This window comes from Misgurnus anguillicaudatus, chromosome 10, assembly GCF_027580225.2.
Source record: "Misgurnus anguillicaudatus chromosome 10, ASM2758022v2, whole genome shotgun sequence".
In the NCBI taxonomy this organism is placed as follows: domain Eukaryota; kingdom Metazoa; phylum Chordata; class Actinopteri; order Cypriniformes; family Cobitidae; genus Misgurnus; species Misgurnus anguillicaudatus.
In genome coordinates, this window is record NC_073346.2 from 40,610,813 (window position 1) to 40,624,405 (window position 13,593).

The following is a 13,593-nucleotide window of genomic DNA, read 5'->3' on the forward strand; positions in this document are numbered from 1 at the left end:
CCAAAAAGGGCTACACCAGTTAAGGGGTTAAAACTATGCAGGAGAACTTGAAGCCATCATGTGGGTTTTTTGGTCCTGAAAATGAAATAATCTCCAACTCTATTCAAGCACAACAGATTCAAAGTTCAGATTGCACTTCATTTCATTTGATAAAACAGCAAATCTCCACGCGTATGACCCTGACTGCTCTCCACATAATCCAGCATCACATGCTCCAACCATCATCACATTCTCAAACAAACATCACTTAATACTTAAAACACCTTGGCATACCAATGCTGATAACACTTTTGATATCTTCCCACAATTTCCAGCATTATTATCCAGTGCTGTAGCTGACATTTAGAGATTATTGCTTCGAAGCAGCTATAAGGAGTGCAACATACTCCATAACTGGATACACAGACGCTTCAAGCTACATAAGCTTAGGTATGCGCAACACAGTGTGCACTGCAAAAGGTCGATCAAAAATAAAATCTAAATGTACCCAATTTACCTTTTAATGTTTCTGACTGTAAACAATTCATCTGTGCATGTTATTTCAAAAAAGAATAAAGGCACAGACATTTAAAAAAGGAAAAAAGGTTTGCTAATGCAATCGCAACATGCTAATCATGTGCAACTTGTAATATTAGCAAAGCATTAGTATTTGCATACTTGTGTCAAGTATGTTTCCATTATAGTTTACCTATAAAAGCATAACATTTAGTAAAATAACTCCATAACAAATATCCTATCTTACCTACATACCTGATCATTCATATAATACAAACCACACATACCAGAACACATTTCTTGAAGGATCTCTGTTAATATTATCAAAGTAGACATAATAGTCTAGGTTTAATAAATAACTTCTTCCTATTCAATATATGGATTGATTTCAAATAATAACAGGAAATATTATATGCAACCTGTTTATATAAGTATAAAACAGACTTAAATATAATAATAATGGTTGTATCTGTAAATAGCTATTTTGTTAAAGCTAATCACATCTCTTAGCTTGTAGTCCATCAGTAGAGCAACTGAAGCTCCTGAGAAGATGCCACGTTCTTAAGTGCTTGAAAACACCGTTTAGAAAATACAACGGTTACAAAACTCAACAGGGTTGACGTTAAGCTGGGGTAGAGACAGACGCCTCAGACATGTTTGACTGTAGGCAACATGGTACCAGAGAAAAGTTTTTTATCCTTCTGTCCAAAGTGATGCCAAATTTATCAATCTCTTTCCTGCAGAGAGACGAAAAACAAATCAATTTTAAACTCAGAGCAGGTTTATAATGCATTTTAGGTACACATGACAAAAGCATTCATGCGCACCAGTCGTATTCAGTGATGGTGTAGAAAACAGGCGGTTCGAGCTCGTCCGCGTTTGTAAATGTGGCCCTCAGACTGTTGTCCCCTGCGCTGGAGAAAAGAAGCCAGTCGCCCACATTGAGTTCTGGCAGAAGACATCGTTCCAGCACCTGATCCAGATCATCTTTAGATGGTCCCCATAAACTGCTAGAGAACAGGGGCTCTTCTGCAGTCACCTCCTGAGTGAAAACACACCATCACATTACATTCACTAAAGTCAATCTGGGTTTATGAACTAGGTTAACTCTTTCCCCACCATTGATGAGTTATCACGTCAATTAAAAGAAAACATTTCCCTGCCCATGCTTTTCTGACAAGTTTTTATAGTAATCTGTAATTCCGCTGTTATCCATTAGGGTTAGGATAGGGTTATGGCACTCATAGGGCTGGGACAACGCGTCGACGTAATCGACGACGTCGACGCAAAAAATACGTCGACGCAAAATATGCGCGTCGATTCGTCAGACCCAAAAAGCGGCGCCGTAGAATAGTAGCAACGCGAGTGGCTTCAGTCCAAGCCGGTTTCACACAGCAAGTGTGAGCAGTACGTGCGGCGCGTGTTTTTTTCAGCGCCCATGTTAACAAGCATGCACCCCGCCGCATGAGCAGCGCGGGCTCACGGCTCTGTAGCAACAGTGCTGCAATCGTTTCTGCGTCGGTTCTGCTGCGCTGCTCATGCTCAATTAAAGTGAAAGTGCTTTGCTTATGGTTTAAATGCTCGTGGATTGACGCGAAAAAGTGTCATTTTACCTTAAAATCATGAATGTGAAGTGTGTTTTAAACAGTCATGACTTTGAGCAATTTAACAGAAAGCAATGAAATATGTCACTGTTGCCAGAAGACTGCGCTTTCATTCACTCTCTGTCCAGCAGTAAATGAGTCCTAGTCTATCTTAACAAACTTAAGTGAAAGAGATTTAATAATATATGTGCTTCTTAAGTCTATAATTGTGTTTATATCTGTCATTAAATGGACTAGAACAGCACGAAAACAATGTGGATTAAACAAATCAAGTTATAAAAGTTACACTGACCATCAAAAGGCACATTGAAGAGGTTTTGCTCATAAATCCATGTAAAATAAAGTAATTTGAACTTGAGATTTTTATACTGTTACTAAACGGCACAGTATGAGCTGCAAACGCTTTATTGAATGCTACCTCTGACTAAGAATGCAGTATTTTGCACTTGTATAGTCTTTTTTATTTTGAAATTTTAAGAGCAACGAACATATATTGAAATGTTTACATTCAGATATGTAAATCAACATGTATAAATTGCTATTAGTTAATTAATGGGGAGATAATCGAGAATCGAAGTCGAATCGGACTGATAAAATGAATCGTTAGATTAATCGATGCATCGAAAAAATAATCGCTAGATTAATCGTTTAAAAAATAATCGTTTATCCCAGCCCTAGGCACTCAATTTATAAAAAAACTGAAGCAAAAACAATTTTTATACTTTTTTAACTCCGTGTATGTTTTAAGAATCGTTCTGAATCTGATCTCTAACAAAATTCCTTTACAAAAATGCAATTATTTTAGTTTTTTGCTCAAAATTTTGTATTTTTGAAGAAACCTGCCATACTTTCCCGACTATAAGTCGCACTTTTTTCATAGTTCGGCTGGTCCCGCGACTTGTAGTCAGGTGCGACTTGTATGTCAAAATTAATTTATATGAACCTAAGAGAAACCATTACCGTTTACAGCGCTAAGAGTCCACTCTATGCTGCTCCTGTATTTATGTAATTCAATGGATTTGGAAATGATGAGGAATGACTTCGGGACCTTTTTGAACTTGATTTGGCTTAATTTAGCCTCCCAGGTATGTTTGATATGCTATTGCGTTCGGTGAATAAATGTTACGTTAACATGTACGGACACCTATTCAGACTGCTGTACTGTGTGCCATTGTTAAGTTAAATAACTTGCCTTTCCAGATTAAAGGTATTGCGGAAGATTTTCTTTTTCCGGGTGGATCATCAAGACTATTGGTCCTCCTAGTTGTCAAACAGGAGTGTTGCACAATTGCATTTTTTTAAAAAGTGAAGGCGGCGGATCTTTTCTAAAATTCGAGAAAATCCTCCGCTATACCTTTAAATGTCTGTCCTTGGGCTTGGGTTTTGTGAAATCATTTTCTAAATAAACACAAAGTATGGCCCAGTGCAACTTGTATATGTTTTTTCCTCTTCAAAATGCATTTTTGACTGATGCGACTTATACTCCGGAGCGACTTATAGTCCGGAAAGTATGGTACCCATATTTAAGAAGTTACAAAAAGAGAACAAATGAAGATAGGTTGAAACATTTGTTCCCGTTTTGTTTGTTTGAAAGCAGAGGATCTGCTCTTTTTATGTGATATATTTGTATGTTTTTATATTTAAGAAGAACATTTTGCTGAAAGGCATTTTGTGAAACTGACAAAAAAGCTGGCGGGCAACTTTTTAAAAAAAGGCTGTCAGGAAACGAGTTAAAACACATAATCTAAAATTCATACTGACATTAAATGTAAAGAATCCAAAGACTGTATACCTTGTGCACCAGTGGCATTGATACAGAATCTTCACACAACAGCTTATTGGTGAAAGACCCATAAACACCATCATTCATGTAGTAGAGAAACTCTGGCTCATCATTGGCTGACAATGTATCTGAAAAACACACACATTTACATGTATGCATTTGACAGATGCTTTCTTTTATCCAAAGCAACTTGGTGGATTTAAGCTATAGTTTGATTTGTTCACTTGGGATCAAACAAACAACCTACTGAGCTACATGAACACATGACAGGAACAGAAGTACATAAGCACCAAGTATAAAAAAGTAGTTACCTCCCCAAAAAGGTTTTTTGACTGTTTCCTAAATAATTTGTCAATGCTTTAAATAAAAACACAAGCCTCAAACTTTGAGGATTTTCCTCTTATTTTAGAGAGACTAAATAATTTCTTGTGGTAACAGGCGCCGTCACATCATGTTGTTGATTAAAAAACATAATCTCAAGCATAGGATGTATTGGGATTGTTTTTGACTGAGACTCACTGTGTGCTTGATCGCTAAAATCCCGCCCCAGGCTTTTCTTATCGATGATATTCACGGCCAGCGTGAAAGCAGACGACACATAATAAGATCCGGGTTCAGCAATGATTGACAAGCTGGTTGATGGAGGAAAGTACATGTCCAGCATGGGTCTCAATGTGGCGCTAACCTACACACAACACAAACCCCAGAGTCTTAGAGAAAGAGCATCACTACTTAAAATACATGAAATCATCTTAAAGTTTCTAGATTTTCAGACACCTTTTCTAACTGCGCCTCACTTCCGTCAAAGCCTCCTCCAATGTCCAGAATATTCATTTCAAAGCCGAGCTCCTCCTAAGAAGAAATTAATGAATTAAAATCGAGGAATAGAAAGTCTTGGCTGGACATAAATCCAGCAGAAAAATAACATTTATCTTTTCAGGAATCAAGAGTTTCTTTATTTAAAATAATTAGAGCAGAATTTGAACCATGACATCATGACTTACCCCCATATCAAAAACACAGCGGGCTTCAGACACAGCACGACACAATGCTTCTGCGTCCTGACAGCAGCTGGGAACGTTGAATCTGCGCACAAAATTAATGCATTTTGATTCAAATTCAAAACTTTTCTTTATATTCAAAGTTTCTTCCTTGTTAAGCATGACTCTTTTGTAGTTCCAGTAATTATATTGAAACAACCACACCTGTCGTGACTCGGTTGGACACCTGTATGATGCAACTGAAGTGACCTGACATTATATATCCAATGAAATTATGCTTTATAAAAAAGCTTTAGGGTATTTGTTTGCATGCAACTAGGGCTGTCACAATGATTAAATAATCATCTCATCGTGATTGTTTAACCTCATCGTGATTTCAGATCACCACAATGATTGCACATCTCTCTAAAAAACACAAGGGGGAGCTGCAGCGCCAATATAAATGAGACATTATGAGATTACTTTTAAATATGTATTATGTGTATTAATATTTACTGCCTTGCACAAGATTTTATTTAAATAATCACAACAATGTTAATGAAATAATTTTCACACAAACAAAAAGTATGAGAATTAAACATCAAAGCAATAAAACAGACAATTAATCGTCACAATTTATTAGACAATTAACCGTCAGCCAAATTTCATAACCGTGACAGCTCTACATGCAACAGATGCTTTGATATTTTGTATGTAATGCAATATCATTTACAAATGCAATGGGGTGTCCCACAGTATTTTGTAACCATCTCAGTTATTTTCATTCCTTCAATGTTAAACTCACTTGACTCCTGCAATGTTCAGATTGAGTTCTTTAGCGTTCTCCAGTAGACGTCTGCAGTCCTTCAGCGTCAAGCCGAACACCAGCGCCGTCTTTTCTCTTTCACAACAGCTATCTGACATCAACTGTAGTATCACCCTATTACAAAATAATCATCAGTACAAGATAAACCCGATCAATCTAAAGTGAAGTATTTAAATAGTACATTTATACTAAAATAAATAAGACAACCACCTGAACTTGGTTAGCCTAAAAGAAACTGCTAACTTTATAGATAATTTTTAGAGTATTTTAGATAATAATAATAATAATTTCAACATTTATTTTACATTTAATAAGAGATTTTTACTGTTTAAACTTTAATTTATATGTTCATTTGTTTGCTTGTAATTTGCTTATTTTATTACCAATTGCTTGAATAACCAAACAAGCTAAGAGCAGATTAAACAATGTTTATGTCAATTGTTTTGTTGTTAATAATACGAATAACACATGGGTTGAGAATTACACTGGTATTCCTATGGTGGTACTGAGAGATACATTCGTATTGCTATAGTCAGGATTAAATCGTGTGACTCACTTTGCTTTGGGGTGACAGCGAGCAATTTTCCTCAACTCGGCCTCATTGTCACAAACCAGAAGAGGAATGTTGTGTTTGGCTGCGTATTTGATGTGAGCGAGCTGCTTACACATGCCACCAAGCATGATGTCCTGAGATGGGACCCCAAAGCCCTTCACTAGGTCCAGCTCATTCTGAAAGACAAGCACGCAAAGATGATACTCAAAACCTTTTTGAAACAGTTCAGATTAAGGTTGTTACTTCAGGATAAGATTGAGACACAGTTTATATTTATTTTCACCTTGCTGGAGCAAACAAAGCCGGTGCCAAGATCAGCCAGGAGCTCAATCACAACTGGACTGCTGTTGCACCGGACCGTGTAAAACGGTCGAACCCGCTCCATTTTAGCCCTCCAGCGAACCTGCTGCCACAAAATCACGCCAAGGTCGGCAACATAAAAAGCGCTCTTCTGTGCCTGCAGAAACAAAAAATATGTTTTTGTACAAGAAGAAAAGACACGAATGACAAACAGAGCAGAGATGGTGTCTCCATCATACGTGCAAGAGTTTGGTCATGTATGTTTTTATCGATCACATCTCTGAGAGCTGTGGTGTCCTTCAGCACCTCCACACAATGGTGGACATCATTCAGTGTTCCCTTCATAGTCATTGAGAAACTGATGGTCACCTGATTATGAAAAGCCTCAGAGCTCTTGGGTCCTAGCGATATCCACTGTACACACAACAAAGAAAACATTAACATCCCCCCTGTGAGAAACATCCATTGTTAACCACATAAAAACTAAGAAAGAATTTCAAATTAATTTGATTTATTATTAATATAGTGTAGGGCTGTCAAAAGATTAATTGCAATTAATCGCATTCAAAATAAAAGTTTGGTTTTGCATAATATATGTGTGCAATTTAATTCTTAAATTTATACATGTATGTGTTATATATAAATAATAATTACATGCAATACACACACAAATATATTATGCAAACACAAACTTTAATTTTGTATGTGATCAATCGCGATTATTCTTTTGACAGCCATAATATAGTGCTTATTATAAAACCAGACACATTTACCCATGCCTGTCTTTACTAAAACAAACTTCAATGAATATTCCCGAGTGCTGATCAAAAGTTTCAGTCGATTCATTAAAAGAAAACAAATGTGAGAGAGTTTAAATTTGTGGATGAACTACTCCTGCAAACTGTGTGAACGTGAACTTACATGGACAGGTCAATAATTGACCTCTCCAATTATCAGCTAGGATCCCAAGGGGGCTCAGCGTTGAAGTCAAATTGCCCACGAGAGACTAAAGCCCCCAAATTATTCTCATAGTTCACGTACACCTGAAAGAGATATTAAACCATAAATAATGAACAAATTATACAATACATTTAACCTAAACAATCCAAAGCATAGCACACTGGACGACTATTCGCAACTTATCGTCTGCAGAATAAAAGTTTTTGTTTACACCGTGTGTGTGTTGTGCATAATAATGTATGTATATATAAATACACACACACACACACACGTATATTTAGGAAATATTTACCTGTGTATATACATTTTTATATAATTTTATTATATATAAATACTCAATATATATTAAAAAAATCTTACATTTATACATGTATGTGTTTGCATTTATATATACAGATTTTTTACACACGAGTACACACACATATATGATGTAAATAAAAACTTTTATTCTACAAACGATTACTTGCGATTATTCAGTGTGCTCTGCGTGCGCTGAATGTCAAGACTCAGCAGTAGATTGTTATGATGACAAAGTCAATAAAAAACACAAACTCCTCTCAATTTAACTTACTGACTTTTATATGGGTTTTATGAAGAGTAAAAAAACAAAAAACAATTGAGCCTCTCTCATTTTTGTTTGGCGTTCTTATCTAATTTATGAAAAATATACTAAACACCGAGTCGTCAGGAAATGAACGAGGCGCCAATTTCACAACACATGACACTCTTGACACAAAAGATTACATAATATTAAAATTACCACACAATTTCCTTGTTTAGTTAAAAAAGCAGAACTAAATTAATTAATATTAATTCGTCATTAATTTCCAGAAGATTGTGCGAAAACGCGTTAAGTTAAATGACAGGCTAATGTTATGCTAACAGTCAATCATTCATTCATTCATTCATTCATCAGCTAACTTAGCAACTTCCAACGGTGTGAAAGCCGCTTTAAAATATTAAATAAAATGTAAATTCAGTCTGAAACAAGGCGAAAGCTTCAAAGAAATCATCACAACTTTATATTCTAATCACTTTGTGTTTAAACACATGTAAGGGCGATAAAATATAGCAGACACGCGTTAGCTTAAAACCCAATGCTACTTACACAAAAGAAATCGTGCGCATTTGAGCTCAACCGTCTTCTCTTTTTCGGCGGAATTTTTAAACGGTAACGAGAGAACCGATGTGAGATATAACGATAACGTTACGAGCCATTAATTGCTTAAATCCACGGATCGAGGCGTGTATGCTCGCATGAGGGCGTTCAGCAGCAGCTGCCTGTCGGTTGTAAGATGGTGAGGGGGCGGAGCGATTTTTGAAATGATGTGTGAAGCGGGTGAAGGAGGCGGGGCGATGACTGAGTAGGATGTTTGAGTTCATGACAAGCGGATGATATCCCAGTAACGCGAGAGTCAACCTACAGCAGTCTCCTCCATATGATTCCTCGAATTAATCTCGCGGTATTTTGATGTCATTCACCTGTCGGCTCTTGCAGTGCCACATGAAGTCGAACAAGCCTACTGAAAAGCCAAAGGGCTTGTTCGACTTCATGAGAACAACGTCAAAGTACCGCGAGAGTGATTCGAGAAACCATACGGAGAAGTCTAATTTCCACTCGCTCTCGCGGTACTTTGACGTCATGCTGTGTTGAATTAAGTCGAACACACCTATAAGTATACGATTTAAATATGTGATTGCTGCAGTGGGCGTGACAATTATTAAAATTACAGTGAAAGGACGTAGCGATAATAAGTAAGCGTGTGAGAGATGCTTATATTTAAACTAGCAAACTGAAACACTCCAGGATAGGGGCCGAGTAACGGTCAGAGCTGCCTCAAGTAAATGTTTTATGTGTTTTTGTAGCTCAATGGTTAGTATGCAAAGGTTGAAAGGTAATGTAAAGTCATCATGAGTTCGAATCTCAGGTGTGTGTGTGTAGGCTACACTGCACCGTCGACTAAATGTTAAAGAAAATCCACTGAGGTTTATACGATCTCGCCTAAACAAGCACATAAGATACACGCAGAAGCATAGAGACAAATATAAGCAGAAAAAACAATTCTGAGATAGGCTTCTTGTCGTGATATGCAGAAAAAATAAAAGTAGTATGTTCTGTATACGACATCATTCTCGTTAGTGAGTTTTTAATTAATATTTCTATTTTTTTAAATGACCGTTTAGTATTTTTATATTACCTTAATTATTACCTTATTATTATTATAAATATTCTATTTTTGTCACTATAGCCTGTGTTCCACACAAATATGTTTTTTGTTTAGAGGGGTGCATGTAAAAAGTTTTGGGAACAATTGCAATACGCAAAAATGTTTATTCTCATAGCAGGTGCGCTCCGGTCACGCGCTGGATGATTTTATTTTTTACGCGTAATATTAAATGAATCCGCTGAGCTTTCTTATGTAGACATTTCAAATCGTTATGATATTTTATAATTTGTAATAATAAATGTACGTGAAGATTTTTAGCAGTCTTGAGGTATAGGCATATTTTAAAAATCTTAATATCTAAATAAATATATTCTTCCCTATAACATCCTCTTTTTATGATCAGTTGGTGCTTAAAGTAGGCTATATAGTTTTCTCAAATTAATTGATGTTGATATTGAGAGGAAAAAGAATGCATACCTGAATAATGTCCAAAGAGTCTTCATCTTCTCTATACACAATCCCTGTCAAAAAATTGACACTTTTGCGCTTGGATTAAATGGTTGGCGAAAAAACATCGTCAGTAGGCTACTTGTAATGTTATTGCGTCTGTATTAGTGATCTCTTGATCGTTCAGATGACCTGCTGTTCTCTCTCATCTGAATCTGCTCTTCACGTGCACGCGCAGTTTATAGAGGGAGGAGGATTTACTCACAGCGCAGACTCTCAACAAACATTTCACTGTCATCAGTGTCCTGATGTTGAATCAGAGTCTCTATATAGTAAATGATAAACCTTATGACTCACTGATGAAAAGTACATTGATAATAAGTGCAATTTTTACATAAACCAAACCAGCAAATAAATCCCTCACTGTAAAAAATGATCATGTGCCGAAATAAAATGAGTTAACTGTATTTATAAAAAATCTTGTTTTTTTAACAAAATTTGAGTAAAAAATAACATGCAAATGTGAGTAATTTGAGTAATTCTAAATGAACACATTATTGAGTACATTCAACTTAATTTTATCATGTATTATCCACCTAAATTTGTAAGAAGGAACAATGTTTTGTTCAACATTCATGAATGATTTTGCTATAGACATAGCTACGCAGTGGACTAGTTCCCAGCATACTTTGCATGGGACTGCATTTGGAAAGTAAAATTTAAAATGAAATCTTATTTTACGTGTTTTTAACTAAAAAGAAAGACTTGTTAGTGTTTAAATGAGACAGTTACCAAGATTTTCTTTAAGATGTCAAATAAATTGTTGGTGTCCCCAGATGTGAAGGTCTAACTCAATACCAGATAATTTATTATAACATGTTAAAAATGCGACTTTGATCACTGATCACCATAATGTTGGTTTGTTGAAATTTAAACTCAATTGTGCTGTCAATTGTGCTGAAATTTAAACTCAATTGTGCAGTGCTCATTGGATTGGGCAGACTAGGGGCGGTATTAAGATCCCCGTCTGACATCACAAGGGGAGACAAATTTCAATTAGCTATTTTTTTCACATGCTAGAGAATGGTTTACTAAAACTAAGTTACTGGGTTGATCTTTTTCACATTTTCTAGGTTGATAGAAGCACTGGGGATCCAATTATAGCACTTAAACATGCAAAGTCAGATTTTCATGATATGTCCTCTTTAATGTTCATTTATCTTTGAGATATAGAAGAATTTCACTTTCTTCTTTGAGTTTTGTAGTAACCATTGTTCAGAAGAATGGTGCTTGTGTTTAGACTGTAGGTGACACAATGAAAATCATGATGAAAATCACTAAACGAGTAACAAGTGTACTGAGACAATCTCTTCTTGTGGTATATAATAATAAATATGTAAAGAAAAAAGGAAATTTTACATGATTAAATCAGGAAGATTCCATTAAAAAGCCTTAAAAAGTACTATTATAAGTAAATATCACATATTTTTAACAGCAAAGTTAAGTAGATTAACTCAATTTCAATATGTGTGAAATTTACATCAAAAATATTTGTGCAAAATCTTGCAAAATAAAAAGTAAATTCTACTTATTGTTTTTTCAATGTAGGGAAGTAAAATATTAAAATGAAATAATTTTATAACAGACACCAGTTTGAGTATGTCTTATATAAACATGAGGAACAAAATTCTTGAAGTTTTTGTTTTTCACTTTACCAAAAATAGTTTCCTCAGAATATCAGATGTGCCAGTAGAGCTTCACAATAGCTGTGTTTGTTTAATCACGTCAGTGTTGCTTGCACTACTACACTTGTCAGTGAACATTTCTGTTGTGGAGCACACAAAAGAGGTTCCGAGTTTTGTGCCTGCTCCCTGTAGACTCTACATGAACGTTTGCCATCTAATCTAACATCTATGGCATAAGTGCTGTGTTTGATAACTATTGTTGTTGGTATAAACAGCTCACTAGAATTCTGCTGGGCTTTAAATCCAGTGAAGAATGTGAACTCCTATAAAAGTAAACAAAGGCCAATTCAATTATCTGATTTTAAAATCAAAATGTATTTTTTTTATAAAGGAATGACATGAACTGCAAGTGTCAACAGTACTGCATCATAGGGAGGGGTTAGTTGTCAGAAATTTACATTATGCATTTGAAAAATGTGTAGCCAACAGATTGATATAACTCATAAAATGATCTTAATTTTATTTAACCAGGAAGACCTCACTGAGATTAAAAATCTCTTTTACAGAAGTTTAGATAAGCAGCAGAACAAAGAGTTTCACACAAATGGACAAAACAACAGTTTCACCACACCAAAGGCACTTAAAAACACTTACACATCATCTCCCAGCTCCTGAATCATTCATGTAAAATGATCCAACGATACCAAATTTTTCAGTCTTGACTGAAGAAAGTTCCAGTTCCAAGCCTTTTTTCGCAGAGTGGTTCTGGAAAATGGCAAATAGAAAGTCAGGAGATCTATATTGCCCAACATGTTTTCATTGGGTTAAACAACTAAGGTATAAAGGTAACAACCCTAAAACAGATTTATAAATTATTAATTACAAATGCATATGGATGAAGAAGGCCAATCAACAATATCATACTATTATATTAAGTGCAATGATGAGTTAATGGCTTACAGCATGCACCATGATAAACAGCATCCAGAGAAAAAAGAAGAGAAGATAAAACAAACTGATACATTACAACAAACACAGGCAAGAAAGTATAGCAGAAACTATTTTATTTGCTCACATTTAATGAAAAACAAAACTTGTTTTGTCATCAACAATAATACCAATATATTTATATGTCCTTAATAACTCAATGACATTGCATGTAAGGTCTGCAGAGGAGTAAATTAAGTGAGTTATAACGAGAAGTAAAGGAGTAACAATTCAAACAATTTGAAACTAGAAAACTAACAAGCATTTGTGTAATTTGACTTCTGAAACAAACTGACACAAAACAACTTCATTCAAGTAGTGAATTTTGTAATTCCTTAGTTGACCCTATGGATGTTATAGACAGAATTAGGAAGCAATAATTCAGTGTTTATTCAGCATTAGCATGATTCTAGTTTGTCCAACTAATGTAGAGTGCCTTTAAAGAGGATCAATACATGAAAATTGCTTTGCTACATTTCTGCTATGTTTAAACAATTTTAATGCCTGAAAATTGGCACGATGGTAAAAAAAGACAGACAGCCAGTCTACAACAAAAACAATAGAGCTTATCTTTTGTTTTTCATGACTATCTGTCACTTCACATCTCTCCACCCAAATGATGTCACTCGTTTCCTTGACCCTAAAATTCCAATAATCTTTCACATTTATCCTGACAGAAAACAACAGCTCATGTGGTTTGTGGCTTATAATTATTTTCTTAATGCGGTACATGTTTTGAGCATCTTTGCTATCCCCTGTTCCTCAACAACTGGTGTATTTATTTAGATTTATTGATGTTTTATAA

At 35.4% G+C, this 13,593-nt stretch overlaps 1 protein-coding gene across 3 annotated transcripts; it reads right to left on the reverse strand.

Moving 5' to 3' along the window:
* Positions 1-903: 903 nt before the first annotated feature.
* On the reverse strand, positions 904-10,335 carry azin1a (antizyme inhibitor 1a). Of its 3 annotated transcripts, none has more exons than XM_055211553.2 (12): positions 10,147-10,335; positions 7,463-7,584; positions 6,785-6,955; positions 6,525-6,698; positions 6,245-6,417; positions 5,668-5,802; positions 4,887-4,968; positions 4,660-4,734; positions 4,402-4,567; positions 3,892-4,010; positions 1,323-1,537; positions 904-1,232 (listed from the first exon to the last, which is right to left on the reverse strand). In XM_055211553.2, the coding sequence occupies exons 3-12, from the start codon at positions 6,890-6,892 to the stop codon at positions 1,118-1,120; spliced, it is 1,362 nt and encodes a 453-aa protein (XP_055067528.2). In that variant the 5' UTR covers positions 6,893-6,955; positions 7,463-7,584; positions 10,147-10,335; the 3' UTR covers positions 904-1,117. The 3 variants fall into 3 exon arrangements, with proteins under 3 accessions (XP_055067528.2, XP_055067527.2, XP_073728725.1); XM_055211552.2 differs by lacking the exon at positions 10,147-10,335 and adding an exon at positions 8,610-8,814; XM_073872624.1 differs by lacking the exons at positions 7,463-7,584; positions 10,147-10,335 and adding an exon at positions 8,610-8,814.
* Positions 10,336-13,593: the final 3,258 nt, after the last annotated feature.

Coding starts and splice junctions, on each gene's coding strand:
- azin1a (XM_055211553.2), bottom strand. CDS start 6,892: ATGACTATGAAGGGAACACTGAATGATGTCCACCATTGTGTGGAGGTG. Junction 4,735..4,886: donor GCTGTGTTTTTGATATGGGG/GTAAGTCATGAT, acceptor ATTTCTTCTTAG/GAGGAGCTCGGCTTTGAAAT. Junction 1,538..3,891: donor CAATGCCACTGGTGCACAAG/GTATACAGTCTT, acceptor GTTTTCACTCAG/GAGGTGACTGCAGAAGAGCC.